This window comes from Eublepharis macularius, chromosome 14 (genome assembly GCF_028583425.1).
Source record: "Eublepharis macularius isolate TG4126 chromosome 14, MPM_Emac_v1.0, whole genome shotgun sequence".
Classification (NCBI taxonomy): domain Eukaryota; kingdom Metazoa; phylum Chordata; class Lepidosauria; order Squamata; family Eublepharidae; genus Eublepharis; species Eublepharis macularius.
In genome coordinates, this window is record NC_072803.1 from 10,816,439 (window position 1) to 10,842,476 (window position 26,038).

General features: G+C 45.4%; 2 protein-coding genes across 2 annotated transcripts in view; both read right to left on the minus strand.

Moving 5' to 3' along the window:
• The window catches only part of LOC129342670 (beta-galactosidase-1-like protein 2), a 71,979-nt gene extending 63,555 nt beyond the window's left edge, over positions 1–8,424 (minus strand). The window contains 2 exon segments of the mRNA XM_054998546.1: positions 8,245–8,393; positions 8,395–8,424. Coding sequence (XP_054854521.1) covers positions 8,245–8,393; positions 8,395–8,424 — 179 coding nt within the window.
• A 5,215-nt stretch (positions 8,425–13,639) lies between these two features.
• Positions 13,640–26,025, minus strand: ACAD8 (acyl-CoA dehydrogenase family member 8). Its single transcript, XM_054997911.1, has 11 exons — positions 25,909–26,025; positions 24,360–24,460; positions 22,160–22,329; positions 21,968–22,077; positions 21,472–21,548; positions 18,410–18,547; positions 17,838–17,973; positions 17,307–17,404; positions 16,567–16,719; positions 15,108–15,210; positions 13,640–14,474 (listed from the first exon to the last, which is right to left on the minus strand). The coding sequence occupies exons 1-11, from the start codon at positions 26,006–26,008 to the stop codon at positions 14,422–14,424; spliced, it is 1,239 nt and encodes a 412-aa protein (XP_054853886.1). The 5' UTR covers positions 26,009–26,025; the 3' UTR covers positions 13,640–14,421.
• Positions 26,026–26,038: the final 13 nt, after the last annotated feature.

The following is a 26,038-nucleotide window of genomic DNA, read 5'->3' on the forward strand; positions in this document are numbered from 1 at the left end:
GGCAGAAAATTATGGACCGTAAAAACAGAGCTGCGGGGCCAGGAGGAGAACAAGAGGCCAAGCCGTGCTTCGTTGACAATATCAGGGACTCCCTGGCTAGAGCCACACATCACTGCATACTGTACTCTCATGCTATAAGCATTCATACGTAACTGGATTTTCCTGCATAGACAAAATTATCTAGTTGCAAACTACTACAGCACAATGTAGGGGTGCGACCGCCAGCACCACGGCCCATTTCTTAGCCACCGCTACTAAGGCCTGGTCTACACACGTGGCAGAATGAGTGGCAGCATCCCAGAACGGAAGAGCAGATTGCACCAGTTCAAATGGCAAGTAGGGAGGTTTAATTTTTGAATGCTTCCCCTTGTTTAAATATCAAGCAGCCGCACAGCCACAGCGGTCCATGCAAAATCCAAAGGGCAAGAATGCAATCCCTGTCAACAGACAGGATGTTACAAAATTCCAAAAGACTGAAAGGAAGAGAGCAAGTTTTTCAGCACATCAGACCTTAACTTTGTAACATCCTGCCTGACGAAGCGCTCGGCTGGGCTCCAAAGTATGCACAATGTTTTATGTTAGTTTGGTTAGTCCTAGGAAAAGATATTGCATGGATTTTGCTCTTGTTTACAAAATAAATGAATAAATAAATAACCTCTCCACGGGACAAAGGAGTCCAGCCTTTTCCCTGATGTGCTAGCTTTCTTCTTACAGGATGGCTGGAAGAGTAGATTAGAGAAGTGTTCAAAGTGGTATAGTCCATTCTACCACTTTATTCTGCAGCATGGCTGGACCATACGGAAATCTAGATTTGGGGAGCTGGGAAGGTGGCGGCCGCCTGCTGGAAGCTCACCTCTAGAGCTCTGTATTTTTATTTGTTTTAGTAAGTCCCTTTATCTTAAGTGATTTATCACAAAATCTGAGTGATTTATCACAGAATTCTAAATGTGTTTTTAAATGTTTTTTGTTGATGGTTGGAGATGAACTTTTAGCGCGTATAGGTGGACGTGTTGATTTGAACTCCAGCTATATTACATTTTTATCCCACCCTTCCAGCAAGAAGCTCAGGGGGCTGCACATTATTTTGCACTTCCTTCATTTTATCTACACAGAATTCTGTGGGAGAGTAACTGGGCCTAAGGTCATTGGAGTAAGTTTCACTGCCGAGCAGGGACTCAAACTTGGGCTTCTCCAATCTCAGCTAAGCACACGGATCAACACACACCAGCTCACGCTGACTCCAATGGTACTGACCCACTACAAATCCGCACGAGCTTTTATACAAACTGAACTGCCTTGGCTTTCTCGAATCCTGAGCACTGTAGCTTGGCGAAGATGTTATAAATTCTCGGTGAGAGATTCCCAACCCCAGTCACAGCACTACAGCTAGAAGGTTTGTCTGAGGAAAGGGTGTATGCCCACAATATCAACATAATAAAATGGTGATTATGTGCTCTCGGGAGTGCCAGGCTGTGGTAGACAGCCAGTGTAGAGTAATAATTGAGTGTTGCACTCATACTTTTAAAAGATCTGGGTTCGAATCCTTGTTCCTGAATCTTATTGGGTGATCCTGAACCAGTCACATTTCACACTGCTTACCTGCTGCTGGAACATCGCGAAATATCACGAAAAAACCGTGGAAGATAGTGTCTTCTCGTGAGAGTTTTGCGCAATGTCGCGCACTGTCGCGCAAAACTCTTGCGAGAAGATGCTATCTTCTGCGGGTTTTGCGCGATATTTCGCGACGTTCCGGCAACAGGTAAGCAGTGTGAAAAGGGCCACAGTCACAACATATCCTAGCTCTCAGAGTTGTCAGGATTAAATGTGGCTCTCCCTGAATTCCTAGGACGAAGAATAAGATTTAGAAAGTTACACGAAAAACTAAAGTGGGAAACCACAGCATTAAACCGATTCAACTTAATTTTTAAAGCACGTATATTAACAATCTTGGGGCAAAATGTTAATTAGAATGTAATTATTTTTTTTAAGTCACATAGATTGAATGACTGCATATGCAATTAGTTACCAGCCCAATTAGAGAAACATATCGTATGCGCTTCCCCCTTTCTCCGCCGCGGTTGCTCTACCTCAACCCTCCGGGGACATAACAGCACAGATCAATTTTTACTTAAGCTCTGGTAAATCTTGACCCAATATACATTAAGTTAAAAGGCACTGTAAAACACATTTCCCCGCTGACTTCGGTGCTCTGTTTATTGCTCAGTATTAGGAGGAGAATACAGATAAGAACTGTGGCTTCCTTTCTCGGAAGGGGATAAATCCAGATACAAGACAACACGACAAGCAAGGAAGAACAAAAGCAGGCCGGAATGCAACAAGAGGAAAAGAATTAAAATGGTTCCGGGGCAAAGAAATCTGTACCAACACTTGGATGTCCCAATCTAGCCAAAGAGATTTACATGTGTGAACAGATCTACGCATGAGGATCACAAGAAAGACTGGCGTCACACGGATGCCCATCCGTACGAGAATACTGTCTTTTCTGTACTCAGATGTGCGTTGTGAGGATGCAAAATTACTAAATGTTAAAATAACTAAACTGTACGTATTAGTCTAATGGTCTACATAATACTGTCACTGTTTAAACAAGATTTACAGAATTACAACCAGGCATCACTCTTTTTAGCACCCACCGTCTTTCCCACTCTGAATGCAGATTATTGCACTGTTTGGAGGGAAGGGGGCATGACATAGCCCTATCTCATCAGATCTTGGCAGCTAAACAGGGTCGGTGGTACTTAGATGGGCGACCAAGGAAGACTCTGCAGAGGAAGGCGACGGCAAACCACCTCTACTTCTCTCTTGCCTTGAAAGCCCCTTGCTGGGGTCGCCATAAATCAGTTGTACATATACATTGCAATGTTTGGTACCAGTGTACGCCATGATCTCCACAACGTCCCCGTTTGCTGGCACTGAGTCATCTGCTTTGCAATTGTATAGGTCCCCAAACGGTGATATCCCACCCATGTAGAGGGCGGATTGCACAGATCTCAATCATGACACGAATAAGCCATACCATGACTTCGCAACGTGACATGGGGGGCTCAGGATTTGTGCTACGACCCACCCTCTACACTGCTAGAATGGCACACTGTGGGGGCCTACACAATTCATTAAAGCTGCCACCTCACTACCAGCCCATGCTATGGAGCTCACAGCACAAGCTAATAGCATACACCAAGTATGTTCGCAGGCAGGACAGGTTGTGCGACTGATGATATTTAAATGATAAAATGCGGCTAAATCACATATTTACTTTAAAAAATCCAGCATGTACAACCCCATTGCATTAGAATGCGTAGCACCATCCACATATACATATATCTGTCGCTAGCTGTACATCATGCAGTTTTATATTTCACATTGATCCACACTGTATTGCTGTAAAAAGGATGTGCACTTGGATATGCATTCAAATCCCCATCCACATTTATGCACATGTATCACTATCTGGAGCAGAACCCTGGAACCAATCAGGTCGACGTATGCACAAAGATACTGTCTATCCACACTGTGTTGCTAGGAATGAGGCATGCGTTTGGATGTGCACCTACTTCCTTGCACAATTAACTGCACATTACCTTCCTATTTCTACGTGCCTTGAGTGAGACTAAGGGCCATCAGCTTCTTAGGGCAGGAGAGGTAGATAGGGAAGATTAAAGCTTGGGACTCCGTGACATCTGGGCCATGTCGCGCCATACATGAGATTACGTTCCAATTAGCCATCTCCAACTTTCCATTTGGCTCATTTCTTCGGCATGCAGCCATATCTCAAGCTGTTCCAAAGAGGGCAGCTAACGACTGGCTTTTAAACACATGGCAAAAGCTTGCAAATTCATGTCAAATAGTGTCATGTCAAATAGTGTCAAAGCCCAGTCACATAGTGTGGACTGGGCAGCTGAATTTCGGAGCTTCTAAAAATCCCAGGCATATTGAGTCTGCTTCAGCCTCAATTAAGAGCTTTTAGTAGTAGGCAGCAAATTCAAAAGGGCTTCTTGGTTTTTAAATATCCATTTGTTGCTTGTGGGGCTGTGCTTTTTCCCTTAGATGTTTCATGTCTTCCTGAATGTTTTGTTGACATACTACACTGGAATATTGGTAGATATGGTTTGCTTACACCTGTTGCATCACTGGAGATAGTGCAGTGTTAGCACCCCACTGACCGGACAAAATGACAAGTCTAACAAAACACATTATGCCACTGCAGCTCACCCAAAGTTAATTCTGGTTTGGAAGCCGGGAAGGGGGAAGAGTTGAAATCTGGTTTCAGGTGAAGCCCTCTTTTTTTTTCATAAAAAGCATTCAATCGACTAGAAATCAATACTAGTTGGTCATCTGGTGGAGAAACGACAATAAGTTGAGCCATTCAAGATGTACGTTTCTGAGTCACACCGAATGCTTCCTCATACAAAATAACATGCTAACAAAGGAGAAAGAAAATAGGATTCTTTGAGAGGACTTAATGGTCCGCTTGATCAAATGCTCTTTCAAGATAAACCACAGCCCACCAGACCAACTGCTTTGCAAGAAAGAAGTTGGGAAGGAATCTCTTTCTATCTAGACTTTGTCTGATTCACTTTCTAAAAGAAGAAACAGCACCGTGTATAGGGCTGCCAGTGTTTAAAGCACTTCACACATATAGTAATATTTACAACAGCCCTGTAAAGTAGGACAATCGTTTCTCTCCATATTGCAGAAAGGGGAGGGGGGGCTGAGGCTAGAAGATTTGCTAAAGGGACCCTAATGAGTTTGTAGCCGAGATTAGATCTGAACCAGCAATGCCCTGGATCACAGCTCATTCCCTCAACCATGATGTAATGCCAGCTGCCTCTTTGTGGTTTGCATCCAACAATGGTGTCCCTCTCCACTCTTGCAGCCCCTTCCAACAACCAGAAAGATCATTCCTCCAGTTGCAGGGCCCATGTTGGAGAACAGCAGTGCAGACTGAGGGACTGCAGGGGGGGCGCTATGCTGGCACAAGGAGAAGTAAGGGTGATTTCAACTCTCCTCACAGCAGCACACACACACACACACACACAACTTGTGGGGCTCTTGCTCTGCATAAGTCCTGCAACTTCAGGAATGATCCTTCCAGGAGACAGAAGGGGGATGCGGGAAACACAGGGAAAAGAGAGAGAGAGAGAGAAAGAGAGAGAGAGATACACCACTGCAAAGATATCCAAAATAGCAGGATGATACATGGCCCCAGTATGCCACATGCTTTAAAATGAGCTAAACTGCTACCTGGAAAGTTATAAAACCTCGCTTTTCTTCTCCTAGGTCATCAATATGGAAACAGGCCAAAATTCAAAAATCCCTCAACTATCTGAAGCACTCACAAACTCACAAATACACACCCCAGGAACAGACAGACTACTTGGGTTTATTTTGCTGGTAACCCCATAAAAGCCCCGTTAATTTGAGCAAAGCCCATGGGTTCTGAATGTGCTCCAGCTTTCCAAAGATGAAAACGGGCAAGCTTGCAACACACACTCCCACGCACAGGTGAAATTGTTCTTCCAAACCCAGCTGTGTGCTGAATTCATCTGTAGTCCTGTTCTGGTTTAAAAACAAGGAGGAGGGTTGTTGTTTTTTCTTTTGGACAGAAACATAAAACTATGATTTATTCTATATGAAATAGCTATTCAAAATGGACCATAACCAGCTGAAACAGCAGGCTATGCATTACATGGTACTTTCGTGTTGTGTGAGCATAACACACACCAATCAAGATAAATCTTTGAACTGGAGAGAAAGGATTTATCTTCTAGAGACCTGGCACATGAAATTCAATGTGCAGCAACATTAACATCTCAAAATACCAAGATGTTAAGGATTTTTTGTAAAAAAAAAATCTTCTATAATTTTATTTTTTAATTCTCAGAAGAAAATTCCAGAAGGGTGCCTTTGTTTACCCGTCCCAGGAAAAAAGTAACACATTTTTGTGCATGTGGCACTAAAGACTAGCAAGCCTTCACTGTGGCATATGTGTTCATCTTCAGCCAAAGCCCACTTGGTTAGGTGCATTATGTGGTCACCAAAATGGTTAGCTGTGCATGTCCAAAATACAGAATCATGCACCTCCATCCACAAACAGAGGAGAATAAAAGAAAAAAGAAACTTTTCTTTACAAGTGAGGCCCAAATCCAAGCAATCTAAGCAACGGCAAGAGATGTGGCTGGTTCACGATCGTCAGTGACTCAGAAAACAGCTGACCACACCTGCTCCTGTGCATTTAATCAATTTCAGGGAAAAAATCAGTGCAAATCTTTTTATGGCTTATAAACACTGCCATAGGTTTTCTGCTGCAATTCAAAGCACTCTTAAAAGGGACAGCTTCACAATTTTGACCCCAAACTGGCAGCCCTTATCTTCTTCCCACGCAACGCACTTGTGAATACTAGAGCCCATTAAATGGGTACTTGACCCAGTCAGCAGGAATGTGACAGATTTAGGGTTGTCAACTGGCTTCAAGAAAAATGTCCTGCCCGTTTAATAGAGACTTAATGGGATGTTATTTACCAGGTGATGTTATTTACCTTCACGCCATGGAAACCTTCAGCTGCCCATTTCCACATATATACCTCTATTAAAAGGACAGGTCTTTTTTCCTCCAGGCAGTTGGCAACTCTAGAGTAACACACCCTCAGTGAGGAATTGGGAGAGAAATCACGGCTCTGCCAGGTAGATAAGGACAGCAACTTTTGAACCAGTGCCTGCTGCAATGTTATTGACAGTAGGTTGTTCTGCAGCAGCGAGCAGTGATTCTACTAGGAATAGTGTTACCAGCTTATTTCTGTTCATGGCACAGTAGCAAGTCAGGCAGATTTGGTAGAGGGTCAGTTGGCAACCTACCTGTATCATAATGACACTTTAAAAAAAAAAACACTATTTACAGATTAGGAGCAAGAAGATCCTGCAACCAACTTTGCCAAACTTTAAAAGTTAAAAAAACTTTGCTTCTGTCTGAGTTTTTAGCACCAGCTTGATTAGCAGACATCGCTTTCAAATATTTATACCCTTTGCACTCCCAATACATGCAGATGCATTTTTCAAGACAGCTCCTGAATTATCACATTTGCAGGTGAATCAGACTTTTATCTTACAGACTGTGAAAAATTTTGCTTGCTGTCAAGCTGCGATTATGAAAGGCATTGGCGTAGCGGGGGGGGGCCTTCCTGGTCATCTGACAACCCTACCACTCAAATGGGGGGGGGGGCGCGAAGACAAGAGATCCAGAAGATGGGGAGGGGGTTGCTATTCTTCCTAAAAATGAGCTCTGGATGGAAAAGCTTTGCAGGCCATCCACCCCCACCCCCCAGTCGAGTTGCCAACTTGTCCCTGACAATCCAACTGGTAGAGACAACAGAGCACATTCTTTTATATTGTCAGTATTATCAGGAGATCTGAACAAAGTATACAAAATATACAAAGTATATTTTACCAATTATTGCTGCCTTATCCAGGCAGATTTAATCGATTCCATTCCACTCTCCTTCTAGCTGATTGCTGCAATGAAGCTACGGCCAAGGTAGCAGGATTTTGCACCCTGGCTAGTTTAATCAGAACAGAACGTTATAACTTCTTTTAAGAAACCTTAATAATATTTTACTAATTTGTTCATTTTTAAATATAGTTGTATTTAATCTTTAGACATGGTTAGATTTGAAATTAATGGATTTGTTATATATTGCCGTAGATGCCAATCTAAATTTTGATCTTGGATTGTAATAATAAAAACTGAGTTGCCAACTCCAGGTTGGACAATTGGTGGAGATTTTGGAGTGGAGCCTGGGGAGGATAAGGTTTGAGGAGGGGCTGGAGCTCAGCAGGGCATAATGCCATAGCATCCACCTTGCAAAGCACCCATTTTCTCCAGGGGAACTGATTTCTATGGCCTGGAGATGTTGCAATTTCAGGAGATCTCCAGGCTCCACCTGGAAGTTGGCAACCCTAATTCCCCCCAAAGTGGGTTTATGGGGGAAATTATTATTAGGCAGCCTGGAAGAGAAAGGAAAAAGGGACCTCCCAGCTATAGAATAAAGAGGGCATGGCTAAACCGTAGGCAAGATTCTATAGGAAAGCCCCATTGGTTGACAGAATAGGGGGTCTTTTCCAAATATGGTGAGGAGGCGTGGCCAAATCTCCGAAGGCGTGTCCCGGGGGATTAATTAGCATATCTCGCCGTAGCCCCGCCCCGTCCCCCTCAGCGCATTCTCTCACCTGCGCACCACGACGGCCCCCAGCAGCAAGAGGAAGACGCCCCCCAAGAGCCGCCTCCGCCGGCGCCCCCCGCAGCCCCACATGGCCGGGAAGCCGTCCGGCCCAACCCCGGCTCCGTTACCAGGGACTCCGGCTCCCACCACCATTGGCAGCGCCGTTACTAAGACGGGCTCCTCCCATTGGAGGAGGGCGGGCCCTTCGCTCGCATCCGATTGGTCGCCGTCGAGGGATCAAAAGGAGAGGCGGGAGATTGCGGCTTTTTCGAGCGGATTGGGTAGCGGGGTTCTAAAAGAGGCAGGGCGTCGTCCTTGATTGGGTGGCGGCTGGGTCAGTCATTTTCTTGCTCTCCGCCCATTAGCTTTCTTTGCTTTTCCATGCAAAGGGTTGCCCGAAGTTGCAAATACAGAAGGCGGGGTGTTTTGCAGGTGTCCAAAGACGTGTCTTTGTTGTCCTACATTAATTACATCATCATCATTATTATTCCAAAAATTAATAATAATCTTAATAACTGGTTTTAATAAAAACATTATTTTAAGATTGTTATTAAAATTATTATAGAAATATTATTATTAAAATATTATATTATGGGTCGTAAAGGTAAAGGTAGTCCCCCTGTGCAAGCCCCGAGTCATTACTGACCCATGGGAGGACGTTGCGTTCACGACGTTTTCTTGGCAGACTTTTAACGGGATGGTTTGCTATTGCCTTCCCCAGCCCTCTATGCTTTACCCCCAGGAACCTGGCTATTCGTTTTACGGTCATATAACAATATATTTTTTGTTAATTAATATTATTAAAATATCAAATATTTTATATTATTAAAATATTCTATAATAATACTATTTTTAAAAATAACAACTATGGTTGTTATCTCTCCCACCCCAGATGTTTGGGCTAGAATTTTTGGCCTCTCGCTGACTCAGATTTTATCCAAGAATCCAGGAGTCGATGAGGTGTCATTTTATTATGTGGCATGCTCCAAGTAGTGCAGCAGTTTGCAACTGGCCAGATGTTATCTCGCCTATGTTGCTTTCACCTAGGTGTAGTTAGTCCTTTTGGAATCACATCAAGTGCTCCTATAATTATTTCCATGACTGTTGCATGTTTGTCCCATAGATGATGATGATGATTCATTTTTACTCCACCCCCCCATGAAAGAGTCCCATATTTCAGAGGGGTTCTTGTCGTCTGTTATTGTTTATAACCAGGGGCCATTTCATAGAATAAGAGCTGGAGGAATGCCACACCCCTTGCCATCGCCGGAAGTGTGTCATTAGCATAACTGATTTGCATATGCCACGCCCCCTGACATCACCTATCCTGGCTGTTTTGGACCCAATCCTGGCCATTCAGGACGGAAATTGGGCCCCAAAGGGCAAAAAGGGGCTGAAAATGGCCAAAAAGGGGCCCAAAATGGTCAGGATTGGGCTGCTGCTGAGTGGGAGAGTGATCCACCACCCGTCAGAGGCCCGATCCGGGCCGTTTCGGCCCCAATCCAGGCTGAAATGGGCCCAAAATGGCCAAGAGTCAGGTGGGCGGGGCCACCTGACATGTGATCTCTTTGGTGAACTGCTGGAACTGCGTTCCTGCGCGTTCCCCCTCGAAATGAGCCCTGCTAATGACAACAACACGAACAAGAACAACAGTGGGTCTTGTTGCACCTTTAAAAACGAATAAAATTGTATTCCAGCATAAGCTTCGCTGTTCACATACGATATGTGGCTCACCAGAGACGCAGTCATCTTACAGAAGGATACGAAAAATAACCAGCATGACTAAAGGAACATTGAAAGTGGGGCGTACAGAGTGAAATGTAATGATGTGAAATTCTAATCTTATCAAGCAAAATAAGAACGTTAAGAAGAGCCCTGTTGGATCGGACTGGTGGCTCATCTAGTTCACTGTCCTGTCTCACCCAGTGGCCACCCTGTTCCTCTGGAGGAACAGAGGCCAAGCTTCTCTTATGATACCTCCTTACACTGGCGTTCAGAGGTTGACTGCCTCTGAAAGTGGAGGTTCCCTTTAGTTATCAGAGCTAGTAACTATTGATGGGCTTATCCACCACGCACTAGGTATGGGATGGGAGTACCAGATTTTGCCAAAACCATGAACAGCTATCACAAATGCACAAGACTTTGTTCAGGTAGCACGGGGAAGAAGTCATCCATCCGTTGAGATTTTGTTGATGAATTGTGACTTCCAAGGCAGAATGTCCAGAAAGACTGAGATGTGCTTCACGGATTGCTGACAAACCTGTGACGGCAGAGGCCTTTGTGAGCTGCAGCTCACAATATCAGATGCATTATTGCTGTTACTGTTGCTGGTATCTCACATTTCCCCCAAAGAGGCCAGGGCAGCATGCACCATCCCTTCCATGAATAAAAAGAGTCCAGTAGCACCTTTAACTTTACTGTAGCATAAGCTTTCGAGAACCACAGCTCTCTTCATTAGATGCATCTGACAAAGAGAGCTGTGGTTCTCAAAAGCTTATGCCACAATAAAGCTGGTTAGTCCTAAAGGTGCTACTGGACTCTTCTATTTTGTGCTACTACAGACTAACACAGCTAACTCCTCTGGATCTATGAATAAAGAGGGGCTGTTTTTGCAACACCTCCATTCTCAACCCCCAAAGCACTCCCTGAACCCTTTGTATGCAACATCACATTGCGGAAGGCTTTGCATTGCTGGCTGTCATACGCCACACTCCTTTGTGCCACAAGAGGCCGTCTTCCCCGGCTTTAAGACTGTTTAGCAATTGATTCTACTGTTGGAATAAATTGGCCTTTTCTGGGTAGAAAGGACGTTTAGCATTGCAGCCATGTCAGCTAACCCTTGGTGCTGAAAGTAGGTTGCCAGGCCCCACTGCACGTTGATTCAAATGTTCCTGGCAGGCATGCCTGACCTGAATCTAACTTGGCGGCGCTCCTGCCCCTCTTTAGCCTTGCAAAGTAGTATGTGTACAGAACTCTTGGGAAATAGCCTGGAGCTCCTGGGTTACAATGAGCTAGGAAGGCCAGCACGGACAAGCAGCAGCATGGTACAGTGGCCAAAGCGTTGGCCTAGGATCTGGGTTTGAATCGCTACTCTGCCGTGGAAGCTTGCTGGGTGACCTTGGGCCAGTCACACTCTCTCAGCCCAATCTACTCCACAGGGCTGTTGTGAGGATAAAATGGAGGGTTTTGGGTCCCCATTAGAGGGAAAGGCAGAGTATAAATGAGGTAAATACTAAAACAATGGGAACCTTTAATCAACGAGTAATGGAAGTTGACAATATCCATTCAAAAATAACGTTCTATTGTCCACGCCATTAGGGACGTCATATAACCTTTTAACGCTCTGAAAACTCACCAGACATTCTGAAGCTTCAAGACTTAAGCAATCTATCAACAACTTGCACAACCCTCTAAACATGATCTAAAAGATCCATAGATTGTTACTCACATTGTTAATGTACTTTGAGACAGCTGATTTTATTTTTGTATTTGTATATGAAAAAAGCTGGGGGGGAATAAAAAATGTGAACATCCCACGCTCGTGACCTTTGCCAGCCTTGTTCCAAAGGGTGCTTAAAATGTGTAAAGGCGGAAAGAAGAGTGTTATTGCATACTTCTGTTTTTGTTTACTCAGAAGGAAGCCTTACCACGTTTAATGAGTTACTTCCCACAAAGCGTGCCTAGGATTGCAGCCGTCATAACCTTTTCCTTCCATGGAGGCAGGGGCATTAACAGCCAGGCAAATCGTGCGATTCAAGAGTTTCTTGCAAGCCCCATTTTCAGCTATGGGCTCATACTGGGCAGATTTATTTACCGTTACAATCAGTTTGCATCTGCTGAGGTTAAATTCCAACCCTCCACCCTGCAAAAAAAATGCACAAACGGCATCCATTTTTTTCCCCTCCAGTTTGCCATCTACAGCTTTACAAGCTTCTGGTTTGCAGATCCTAAGCAGTAAGAACGGTCATGGATGGAGATAACAATTTACACACCCTTTGGCATGAACATGGCTACTTTAAGTAAATATTGAAAACCACTGGCTTTAACATTTTTATGAACTCTCTGTGTGGGAATGGCCACTTACTACGGAGGTACTTATGCTTACCTCATGCAGTCTTGCAAAATAATTGTACTACCTGAAGCTGGGAAAGGGGAAATAATGTAGTACTTAGGTCCAGAGATCTTGCTATTTTAGAATTATTTTAAAATATATATCCCAACTTTCTGCTCCATGAAACGCACCCAGGCGGATAACAATTTAAAAAAAGAACATTATAAAAACAGATCATAAAACCAATTACAAGCAAAAGAGCTGTATGTAAAAACACAACAATAACTATTAAAACCATGGGGTGGGAAGAGGGATCGTTGAGGGAAAGCTAGCCAAAACGAAAGAAGCTTCATCCTCTGGCGAAATACGTTGATAAAAAGCAACAGACAAATACAGTATTTGCTCAGCTGCCCTCTGAAGAGCAAGGGTGGTGTACATAGGGTTGCCAGCCTCCAGGTGGTAGCAGGGGATCTCCCAGAATTAAAACTGATCTCCAGGCCATAGGGCTCAGTTTCCCTGAAGAAAATGGCTGCTTTTGAGAGTGGACTGTATATTATACCCTGCTGAGGTCCCCTCCCTCCCCATCCCATCTTCTCCAGGCTCCAGTCCCAAATTCTCCAGGAATTTCCCAACCTGGAGCTGGCAACCCTAGGTGTACATGTTTATCTTCTCCCCTATTTTACCCTCACAGCAGCTCTGTGATGTAGGCTGGGACAGAGAGGGAATGCGACTGGCTTAGCAGCATCAGAATTAATTACATACATTTGCTCAATTTTATTCAGATCACAGAACACTGATTTTTTTTTCACAGTGCAGAATTTTACTTATTTGAAGCATGGGCGAGATATAGCCTTACGCATAGCTCAACATAAGGAACAATCACTCCTGCCTGACTGCATTATCACTGCAAACACATTCAAGAGAGAAGAGTAAACAGAAGTCTGAAGGAGCAGAGGTCAAAGCAACCTCGCCTGGGCAAACCCACTGCATCTAATATAAGGCATCTATGGGGGTGGAAAACTAGGAAAGTCCCCTTCCCCATTTTACCTACCCCGCCCCCAGTGCCACATTTTGGATCCCTTTTGAGATTCCCCCCCCCCTTTTTTTAGTGTGTCCAGTTCAGCCAGCAACTCAGCAGCAATTATGGAGGGAGCTGGAAGATGAAAGTCCTTTAAAAAACCCAATATAACAAGTTAGTAACAATGCTTCAGAAAACAGGTTCATAGAAATCTTGAATGTTTGCCCCCAATGATGAGGTTGCAAGCTTTGGAAAGTCCCCTCACCGCTAACAGCTCCAGGAAGAACCATTGCTGCGGCATGAGAGACGAATGCTTAACGGAAACAAGGAACAGAAAGAGAATCAAGTTTTTATTGATTCCAACATTGAAAAGCAAAAACTATCAGCATTTTGATTCCTTTCCTTGCTGGATCATTTGAAAAGGGGCACACTGAAGGTCAGCGGGACACCAGGTGAGGGTTTTCAGTCTTTTGGCGTGATCAACGGGATCCAATGGTAAGAAGAATAAGCGCTCGATTTGATGGTGGGGAAGATTGACGGTTTATGTGGGGATAGTGCGATGGGATTACGGATAGCCAAGATACGACATCCACCTCTTTTCCCATTGCTTGAACTAAAACAGGAGCTTTGGCTGGATTAAGAGGCAGAACTTCAAGAGGCCTCTGTGGTTTCATAAGCCCTTTGTTGGGGGGAAAGCGCCATCTCCAGAAAATGTCGATTGACCAGGAAGATCCTCCCGCCCCTCGGCCTGCACTGAATCCACAGGGCTTTGTCTTGGCCTTCACGCCCATTAGTAGGCCGTACCTATGTCTGATGCAAGAGCAGGCTGGAAAACTAGAAGACAATAACAACAAAGATACCGGCTGGCCAATTCTAACCAGCGACGTTTCTTTCCCAAGAATATTGGCAGAAGGCTCAGAGATGGGAGGACTTGAAGGACAAACGGTTCCATTTAGATCTTGGGGGTGTTTGTCCCCACCCGCCTGGCGCTGCGATGTTGCCTGGCACTGCTTAGTACGGAAGCACTGTGCGTTTCAAGCAGTGATTATCAAAGCAACAGAGAGAGTTCCATAGTTGTTGGAGTGGACAGAGTGTAAAGAGACCAGCTCTTGCATTTATGCCTGTAACAGACTCCTGGCCACGATCATTCTCATCACCTCGTTGGTACCTATAGCAGGAGAAGTCAGAAAGAGAGAGGGAACATCTGTTAGCAAAGAAGCTTTGTAAACATGGGGAATTTGGAACCTTAAGGATCCACACTTTTCTTTTAGAAGAAGCAAGCAAGCATGTTTATAGTCCTCATGAAGGTGCAGGCGGTGCCTGTTTGAGACTCTGAAATACTTATTATTGTTGATACGACCAAGCTTTTCCAGGGCTAATTAAGGAGCAAAAGGGAAAATAATCGCGAAGCTCAGCGTTGGGCGTTAGATTTCTGCCTCCGCCGCCATCTTTCCCCCCGTTGGCAGGTATGAAGGTATGCCATTACCCACTCTGAAATACATACTGCCAACTGACAGCAAAAGTTTTCAAGCGAGGATGATTAGAACCTAGAATCGAACTCCCACATGTGGCCTCTTAAGAGTAAGTCCCAAGTCACACATTCAAGTCAGCACATCGGAGTGGCAGATTTAGGAACAGAGCGGAGCATTTATGCAGTTGGTTCATCTCATGCCCCAGCCGGCACTCAAGCCACTTGAACTGGGCTCTCAACAGAGGCTGGGGAATGCAGAGGGTCACGCTCAAGTGGCCAGGACAAGGCAAGCAATAGGCGGACTCAGCAGGCAGCCACCCCACAAATTACCTTCCAAAATCTGGTGCACTCGGATATCTCGCACAAACTGCTGCACTGTGTAATCCTTCAGGTACCCATAGCCGCCATACATTTGCAAGGCTTGGTTGCAGATCTAGGAAGGGGGGAATAAGCAAGGATCAGTCGGTAGGGTGGGGAAGCTTTCTTGGGGACTCCGCAGCAGAGTAGAGCTAGGACAAGAAATCTGCTTTTAAAAAAGGGCTGTCTGAAAAATCAGACCACAGTCCCAGCTGAGAATGAATCCTCTAAAATTCAGCATCCGCACTGCTTTTAGAGGATCTGTTTTTTTAAAAAAGCATGTTCTATGACACAAAGGCAGTATTTATGGAGGTTTAGATGAAAATGCATGAGTGCCATCTAGCGGCCAAGTGGCTCAACTAAGAGAGAATTCTTCCCGTGTCCTCAGAAACTCGACTGGCAGGGGCCTGGTAGAGGACATTTTTTTGGCTGCTGGCCCCCATCTGTGGAACTCCCTTCTTCAAGACGTACGTCTCTAAAGACATTTCCAATGGGTCTTAAGATCTACCTTTTCCACTTGGCTTAGAATTGCATCACTAAGGCGGGCAGCACGTTCACACCATACAAACGGAGCATGCATCCTACAGCAGCGGTCTTCAACCCAACTCATAATCAAAACCCTCAAGTGGCCCACAGAGCCCAAAATTTGGGGCCATAAGCCTCCACGGTCCTCCTTTTTTCCTGCTAGCGCACATGCACAGGTGCTATACCTCTTAGCAGGGCTTTTTTTCAGCTGGAACGCGGTGGAACGGAGTTCCGGAACCTCTTGAAAACGGTCACATGGCTGGTGGCCCCGCCCCCTGATCTCCCCTCTGTCTGGAGATCAGGGGGGTGGGGCCACCAGCCATGTGACTGTTTTCTCCAAGGGCAACCCACTGAGTTCCACCACCTCTTTTCCCAGAAAAAAAGCCCTGCCTCTTAACATGCACGCTGAGAGGAACAATGGGACAGCAAAGTGAAGCTACTCCTCCATAAGAAAAGGGACGTTAAAAAACCACCCCACAAAAACACTCCTTCGCCGTGTCTCTCTTCCCCCAGCCTAGCCAAACATAATACCCTACACTTTTAGTATAGATCCCTCTCCCACTCATGAGATCCTAATTCCTTCCACATGACTGTGATGTCACATATCTTCCTGTCATGTGGTTAGCAGGCCCCATATTGCCACCTGGGTGTGAAAGGTGAATCCCGAGCTTGGAAAGGTCAAAGATCCCTGCTCTAGAGCATCCAACCCTTCCCAGTCAGCCCTTGGCTTTTGGTGAACAAACTTATTTTCTAAGGGAACTCATCCGTCATGATGTCTCATCTCACTGAAGAATTCCTGTTAATCTCCCAAGAAAGCCCAGACTTTCCCCTTATTTCTTATTTAGGGAACTGTTAAAAGACAACTATCAAAGCTGTGGTAAGTACAAATGTCAGCAACTTTGCCTACCTCAAAGCATTCATCTGTGGCAAAGAGTTTGGCCATGGAGCACAGAGCAACAGCATCCTCCCGGTTCTCCTGCAACGCCCGAGCCGCGTTCCGTACCATCAGCCGTGCTGCCACCAGGCGTGTCGCCATCTCAGCCAGACGGAACTGGAGATACTGTTCCCCGCCGCCCAAAAAAGACAGAGAGAAGCAGAAAGTGGATTAATGCTTATTCAGAAGCCTAAATGACTGGCCCAATTAGAAACAACTCATTTTTCCCCCCTGCTGTTATTCTGTCTCTTTCCATCCTCCCTTTGGGCTATCGTTGGTCTTTGTCTCAGCCAAACTACAGTATAAACATGCAGGAATATCAATACAGCAATGTACAGCTTCTGTATCTGCACGTCCCCTGCATCAGACTGCGCTAGAGCAAATGAAGGTCCTTTTAAGTTGATGACAGCCAACCTTTTTGGCCAATATACTGAAACCTGGTTATGACATGAACCAACTTGGTGAAGCGCTGCAGGGAACGCGGGGAATCATTAATGCAGCCTTAATGCACTTTCATCACGGGCCTCCCTGGTCCCCTGTAGGGGTGCCACAATGCCGCAGTTTCCTGCATTTCAAGAAAATGAGGACAGCCACACCTACTGCAGGACGAGCCATTCCCAGCACGGCAGCGAAGTGGCGAGTGTTTGGGGCTGTCCATTTGGTTACTAACAGGAAGGTTCAATTAAGGACAGGTGTTCGCATTAAGAAGTTACCTGACTGCTTGCTAGGAACTCCCCAAACTGCTTGCGAACGTTGAGGTGATCCCGCGCCAAGAGGACACAAGCATGTGCGGCACCCAACGAACACGAAGCTGGAACAGAAATTCCAAGTGGATCTGTCATTAAGCCCAGGAACACTGCACCTCCACTCCCTGGGGCAGCCTGGTTCTTCCTCTACTGCTCAGAGCCTGTTTGGTGTAGTGGTTAAGAGCGGCAGGACTCTAATCTGGAGAGCCGGGTTTGATGCCCCACTCCTCCGCTTGAAGCCAGCTGGGTGAACTTGGGTCAGTCATTGAAGAATGGCAGGACTCTAATCTGGAGAGCCGGGTTTGATGCCCCACTCCTCCGCTTGAAGCCAGCTGGGTGAACTTGGGTCAGTCACAGCTCTCTCAGAGCTCTCTCAGCCCCACCCACCTCACAGGGAGTCAGTTTGTGGGGATAATGACATTTACTTCGTAAACCGCTCTGAGTATGGCGGTACATTGTCCTGAAGAACTGTATATAAGCAAAGGTTATTATTATTACCAATGTTAATTCTCCCTCCATTCAGACCCTTCATGGCAATGTTGAAGCCCTGCCCTTCCTCTCCCAGTCGGTTGGCCACCGGGACGGCACAGTCCTCAAAGATCACAGCCCGGGTCGGTTGGGAGTTCCAGCCCATCTGCAGGAAAAGAAGAAATCATTGCGCTCAGTCGCAGTCATTTTACCTTATGTCAGCAGGGCATGTTCATTTTGTACAAAACAGGCCTCTGCCCTGAGGAGCTTCCAAAACCAAAGTTTGCTATAACAGAGGCAGAAGCAGAGGTAAATAGGGGAAGAACTGGTGTTCATTGCAGGCACATGGTTTAGTTTTAGCAGGGACAGTTGATTGTGCCAAAGGTTTTTACAGAAGAGGTGGATTTGGAGGAAGGCAGAAAGGTGGCAGCTTATAGCGTAAGTGTTGCAGCAAAAACTTGAGAGACTGGATGAGAGAACTCGAGAGACCAGATGCACCCCAATGAGAATGCGAGAGACCGGATGCACCCGAGCAAGAACTTGAGAAACTGGATGGGCCCCAGTGAGAACTCAAGAGACCAGATGCACCCCAGCTCTCTTACCTTCCTCTCCTTCTTTCCAAAACTCAGCCCCGGGATTCCTTTCTCCAGCACCAAGCAGGAGATGCCTTTGGGGCCTAGCCCTCCTGTACGGCACATGACCACGTACACATCTGTATCACCACCGCCACTGATGAAGGCCTAGGAAGAGAATTGCAAGAACATTTATCATTCAGGAATTCTCCACCAATAGCAAGTCTGGGATGGAATGGAAGCTACGAAGCGCAGTCTTGTACATTCAAGACCTTTGGAATCGGAAGGCAGATGGGCAAAGAAATGCAGCAGGCTGAAAAGAGAAGTAAAAAGATGAAGAGAAACTGGAGAAGGGGGCAGGGACATACAGGCTGCTTCCACACACTTTGCATAATGCACTTTCAATGCTCTTTAGTGAACATTTGGAACTGGGTTTTCGTGTGTGGAACAAAAAATCCACTTCCAAAGGACAGCTAAAATGCATTGAAAATGCATTATCCAACATATGTGGAAACGGCCATAGTGCTCAGAAAAGCAATCCAAAACTGTTAGGAGCTAAGAATGTTAAAAGTCCATGCAACTCATCTGGTCCAACATCTTTGCTTCCATTAGCCTTTGAGAATTTCCCAATGAGGACACGAAAACAACAACCTTCCCTTGTATGCTGTCTCCAGCATCTACTAAACAAAGGTATAGTGCCTTTGAACATGGGGGTTCTATTTAGCGCTCATGGGTAACAGTCACCAATAGGTCTATCCTCCATGAGTTTGTCCAGACCCGTTTTTAAAGTCCTTTAAACCTGGTAGCCAATTCCCCAAATATGTAAAAAGATGCAGAGGAGTGGCTAAAAGAATGCGTTGCAATTCAGAAGGTTGCTAGTTCAAATCCTGCCTCACTCAGAAAGTACCTCCAGCCGGTCTTTCATACTTACACAAAGATTTGCTTTTTTTAAAAAAAGCTAATAGTACACAAGTGCTTCTGGCATGGTCAAATAAATTGCAGATTAGAATTTAGAACTTCAAAAGTCACAAAACAAAAGGCAGATTACAGTAGTGCTTGGTAGTGTTTATGGGACAGTGTCTCGTGCCAATGAAGATCTATTAATAACTGGACAGAGATGCTGGTGTATTAGAGGAAAGGATGAAGGAACTGAAAAGGAAAAAAGAATTTAATTAGAGAGCCAGTTTGGTGTAGAGAGCCAGTTTGGTGTAGTCAGGGCTTTTTTTCAGCAGGAACACGGTGGAACGGAGTTCCGGAACCTCTTGAAAATGGTCACATAGCCGGTGGCCCTGTCCCCTGATCTCCAGACAGAGGGGAGTTTAGGCATGTAGGGCAATCTAAACTCCCCTCTGTCTGGAGATCAGGGGGCGAGGCTGCTGGCCATGTGACCATTTTCAGCGAGGGCGATTTAAACTTTAAAAGATCCCCCCCTTGCTCCAGCTGATCCAAAGTGACATCATTGTGCAGTCCTGAGTTCCACCACTGAGTTCCAATCCCTCTTTTCCCAGAAAAAAAGCCCTGGGTGTAGTGGTTAAGAGCTGGCAGGACTCTAAGTAGCAGTCAAGTTGCTAGCACAAGGCTGTCAACCAGCCAGTTTGGTGTAGTGGTTAAGAGACGGGACTCTAATCTGGAGAACCAGTTTGATTCCCCACTCCTCCGCTTGAAGCCAGCTGGGTGACCTTGGGTCAGTTACAGCTTCTCGGAGCTCTCTCAGCCCCACCCACCTCACAGGGTATTTGTTGTTGTGGGGATAATAATAACATACTTTGTAAAACGCTCTGAGTGGGTGTTAAGTTGTCCTGAAGGGCAGTGTATAAATCAAATGTTGTTACTGTTGCTATTATTAAATATTGAGGGATGGGTATTATTCCTCTACAGGATCTACACTGTGTATTGAGAAGATTTTTTTTAAAAAAAACATGCCTCAGTATTCAAACCATCTCTCTCCCCAACATTTCTTTTCAGAAGTGATTGTGTGTTTTAAAGTAAATGTGATTGGCTGAGTCTATTTATAAGGAATGCAGGGATTTGATGTTTCAAGGACAGGTGATGCTGTATAACTGTTAGGCTATGGATGACAGGATACAGCAGACAGATCTCTGGGTCACTGCATCAAGACACAGGTTCCTGGTTAAATGACTTTTTATTCAGAAATCAGATCAATTCCATATACAGGTCCACAGCTCACTTAGAAACAAGAAAGCTTCTAAGCAGTACAGCTTCCTTGAGAGGAATAGAGGCTTGAGGAAAGTACAGGTCTAAATACTCAAAACATTTCCCTCCTCCCTAACCCACCCATTTTGAGAGGGAAGAAGTCTGGGAAACTTTTGCTGGAGTTTATACATCAGCTAGACAAGACAGAGAGAAACGGTAACATTTCAGACACCACAAGGTCATTTTGGTGAGCTTCAAAGAAATAGATTACCCAGCTGTGTTCTCAGGCTGGGAGAGGGAGAAGCGAAAGTGATGCACAGAGCATTTGCAATATGAAATCAAAACACAGTAACACAGTATTAGCATCCCCTAGAACAATGACATGGGTGTAGGGGCTACAGATATGACAATAACACACACAGAGATGATGATCAGTTTTAGGTTGGAGACTGACATTTGGCATTACGTATATTGGAGGATATGGTGGTCAGAGACTCGCTGAGCATCAGAATGTGACAGGGGTAATGTACAGGCTGTTTTAAGGATTATAATAAGACAGTGTATATTGTCTCTGACCATCAAAGTTGTTAACTATTATTATTAGCATGTTTGTTCGGGGCGCAGAAATATCCGTTTGTGAGAGAGGTCTCTAGGATGCTCTACAGGAAAAAGTTCTGGAGAATTCATTAGGGAATGAATCATGAGCCGGCCCGATCCCGTTTTTACAAACATTATGGGGCAGAGAAGCAAGGTATAGACCTTCTCCCAGGCTTAGAATAATAACAACAACATTCGATTTATATACCGCCCTTCAGGACAGCTTAATGCCCGCTCAGAGCTGTTTACAAAGTATGTCATTATTATCCTCACAAAACACCCTGTGAGGTGGGTGTTTGGTAGAGTTCTCCACCAAATTTAAAGAAGACAAAAGTGGGTACCTTGGAGCCGTTTAGGACATATGTATCGCCTTTCCTCTTGGCCGAAGTCAGCAAGGAAGCCGCATCACTCCCACTTCCTGGTTGGGAAGAGGAAAAAGGACTCTGACTGCATGAAGACAGCCTCAGTCGTCACAAATTCCTGCCAGGGCTACGACCATCTTCCTTTCAGTTCCAAACCTGATGGACAGACTTCTTGATGGCCATTCTTCATTTAGATTTTTCATCGAACCTTGGGCCAGTTGGTCTGTTTTAGCTGAACTTATCTAGGAGGATTCTCACAAGGGGAACACAGAGGTGGGTGGAGGGAAGACAATATATACCAACCAGAGCACCTTGGAGGAACAATAGCAAAAAAAATGCTAGATAAAGAGATACATTCCACTGAGACTCTTGGCCTCAGCTAATTCTGAAATGCAACCTTTGTTGCAGTCAATAATGTCTCAGTTCCCGGGATCAGGAACAGGGGAGAGAGTCCAGCCCATCCCACCTCTCTAACCTGGCTCGGTCAGGCAGTAAGAAGCCAGCTTCTCCATGCTGCAAAGCGAGGGACAGAACTTGTGCCTTTGTTCTTCGCTCCCAAAGGTGTCAATCATCCAAGCGCACATGCTGTTGTAGCAAAAGAGAGAGCGTCGTGGAGGCACCAAGTCATAGGAGCCTCTTTTCCAACCCACCTGCCCTCAACACTCACTTGTGGATGCTGATGTAGGCTGTCGTGCTGACACATCCCGTCGACAGGGCCTCAAAGATGACGGAGGTATCCAGCCGGGACAGTCCGGAGCCCCCCACATCGGGTCGCACATAGATTCCACCAAAACCAAGCTGTGATGCTTTTCTCAAAGTTTCCACTGGGAATATTTCCTGTTCAAGCGGATAAAGGAGAGCCACAGACTATGATAACTGATTTGGTATTTAGAGGTCTTATGAAATAATTGCTTTTGTTTTTTGATATTTTTGATTTTCTGTATTTGAGTTATTCATATTCAGGCATTGCCTAAAGTGCAGACATACTCAATACATACCCTGTTATGGGGTTACTCACTAGCGTAACTATCAAGATTTAGGAAAAGTTTACATTGAATAGATAGTATTTGTAATGCTATTCTTTTTCGCAAAGGAGCTAGTCGGCCCAATTCAAATGCAATTACCTGCCTTCCAAACAGTTACATTTAAATACATTAAAATGAAACAAACCCATTTAAAGAAACTTTAGGGTACCCGATGATACCTTTCTTGGAGCTCACCAAGTGTTTTTAGAAAGTGAGCTGGAGCAGGTGGGATGTTGGCCCAGCAGGGCTTCTGATTGGACACGGGAGATCTGATTGACTGTGCCAATTTTTAAAGGGTTGCTTTTGGCAGCAGCTGCCATCACAGCACGACTGAAGGCAAGCTGTGTGTATGCAAGAAAATATTTTTAAACAATATTTTCATTCAAAAAGGCATCCTGTTACACAGAGTTTCTGCCTGAAATGAAGAGTTACTATTAGAGATATACGTGCCCCCACTTATTGGTATTTGGTGATTGGTTCTACCTCCTGCAGGGACCATTTTGTTCTGAGCCCACCTCCCTGGGTCAGAATTCCAAAGGTGCCCGCAGCCTCAAAAAGGTTGTGGACCCCCGTTTTAGGTGATCAGACACAGGGACTTTACTGTGCAGTCCGACGCAGAGTTACTCTAGTGGGGGAGAGGAAAATGAGCCTCTTCTCCTTTTGCAACCACCTTTAGCAGGGCCAGCCCAAGGGTTTTGGAGTCTAGGCTTGACTTTCTTATGCCCCCATGCCATGACCCTGGTATATGTCAAGCCAAGCAGGCAAGGAGCTGCCACCAACCACTAGTTGGATGGCATGAAGCTGGCAGCCACTTGCTCTTTTTTACTCCCTCCTTCTGGGGTTGGGGCTGGACAGGCACCATGTAATGGACAGGCCAGTTCTGACCCTTAGACAGCACAGCTTGGACTGTCCCGACAATGCTTTCTATCCCCCAAGGATTGTTGCAACAGTGGGGACATTTTGTCCAGATTTCCGATATTTTTTTTTCAATCTGCTGCCCAATTTAACAGGAATCTTCTTTTTAAAAATCAAACGTTCTTCAACCCGCTCAACATTTATCTGATGAAACGTTACAACCCTGATAAGATGAACATTTCAGCATGAGTGCTTTTGGGAGATACTTAAGCATCCGTTTCCCAAAGAGGCCACAGGAAGGGCAAAAGGACCAAAGCCTTCTTCGCCTGATCCCGGTATGTGGTATTCGGTGGTACACTGCCTTGGAATATGGATGTTCCATTCAGCTAACCTAGTTAATAAGAACATAGGAACTGCCTTGCTCTGGCAGACTAAAAGTTCATCTGGTGTCAAGCATCCCGTTTCTCATATTGACCAATCAGAAGTCCACAAGCAGAGCGAGAAGACAATCGACTGCTTTCTGTTGCGGCTGCTCCTTGCAACTGGCCTTCAATCTCAACTTCATCTTTTGCGACTGCTCCCCCTCCCCAATAATTAACTAACTAAAGGTTTCCTTGATAAATCAATGAAGCTAATGACATTTAGCAGGCCTCCTGCTAAAGAAAAGGCATTCTACGCCTTAGAAAAGGCATCGATTTGTTCTGACTGCATTCATAGACAGTGCAACTGTGTGGTTTGACACGAGTGTTTCACTTCGGGAATTCAGATGGTGCCCCACTTTCTGGGCACCGTTGCCACCAGCTTTGTTCCAGAGTTCATCTTAGTTCAGATTTCTGCAATCCTAATCTTATTACACTGTTTGTTGGGTGTCCCGTTCTGTTGACTGCATCGGCTTATGCTATGCAATCCACCTGGAGTCCCAATGAGAATGGTGGACTATAAATAATGTAAAAAAATGTTGCTGTGTGACATGAGGTGCCCCCTCACCTTTTCATCCCACTCAGCCATGTGTGGGGCCATCTCCTTGGCAGCGAAATCAAAGGCAACTCTTTGAAATTCCTTCTGTTCTTCTGTCAAACCTGCTGAAGCTGGGGAGGCAGACAAGAGGAGGGGAAAAGTCAAGTACAAGGCACGTGTTTCCCAGGATACTATCTAGAAAATGCTAACCTTGAGAGATCAGTGCTCTAACTCAGTATGAGAGAACTTCATGTGTTTACATTGGTACATTCATGCTCACTCTGCGTTGATGAAGACATTGCAAAATCTAGGTGGGTTTATCCTCTTTCCCAATATGGTAGGGCTTCACGTCCCTTTGGCAACGTCTAACAAGCCAGGGAAAGTTACTTGGTTGGCTATAGGTTGACATTCAGGAAAAATCATTGGAATTGCTGTCCATCTGACAAGGCACTTATGATTCGAAGGGCACGTCTCCAAGCACCACATAAATCAATCATATGTTTATACTCCACTCTTCCATTTTATCCTTACAACAACCCTATCAGGTAGGCCTGAGTGTGAGAAAGTGCCTCGCCTCTTGACTTGATTTCAGGGTCTGACTCTCTAATCACTATGCTTTCCCTCTGCATATCTGAGGAAGTAAACCATGACTCTCAAAACTTCATATTGAAATAAATATTGTTAGTTTCTATGGCACCGCCAAACTTTTATTTTATTTCTCTAACCACTCCACAGTGGTTCACAATGCATGCTCACATGGCTAACTCACGACTGGTATGTTTGCTGATTCCCACATCTGTCACCTAACTTAGGGGCAGCATCTATGGGCACAGCTTTGCATGGGAGGGACAGATGTGCCGGGGTTGCAAACCTCCCTGGGGATCTCCCAGAATTACATCTCCAGACTACAGAGATCAGTTTCCGTGTAGGAAATGGCAGCGTCAGGGGATGGACTCTGTAGCATTATACCCTGCTGAGGTTCTTTGCCTCTCCGAGCCCCACCATCTCCAGAGTCCACCCCCAAATATCCAGGAATTTCCAGACTCGGAGTTGGTAACCCTGTGCCTCTGGGGCTCTTTGACATGCCTCGCAGCCAACCAGACACATTACCTGCTTGAAGCCCATAGCCTGAGTTGCCCTCATCCATAGAAACAGACACAGCACACACTATCCAATTTCCTTGGCTCCAGACAGGTGCAGCAACCAAGAAACCACTCTTCCTTTTTAATCGCTCACCACCCTTGCCCATTTTTTCCTCCTCTTCTCACTCACCACAGACCACTGTACTTCTATGTACAGCCTCCCCAAATTTTTGGAATGTTGGCATTAAAGCTACCCCCTTCCCTTCTTTGTAGCAAGTCTTCCTTAATAGCATCACACGGGGCAGAAATCCAACAGGTGGTGCCTTTAGACCCCATTGTCCCATCTCCAAGCTGAGAAAGACACCACCTACTGAACTTCCACCGGTCATGCAACTTAAAGGTAAAAGAGCCCTGCTATGGGGGACGGGGAGGGATTCAGTTTGCACTCCATACGATCCAGAATCCCATGCTCTCCACCCCTTCTCCCCGATGCTTACGATCAATGCAGGAGACGATCCCCCTGCGCCCCCATGCCTGGTTGCGCCCAAAGCTCCTTCGCAGCTGGAGCTCCAACCTGCAGCAACCTCTCCAAGCCATGGCAAGCAGTGCTCCGATTCCCCAAGCTGC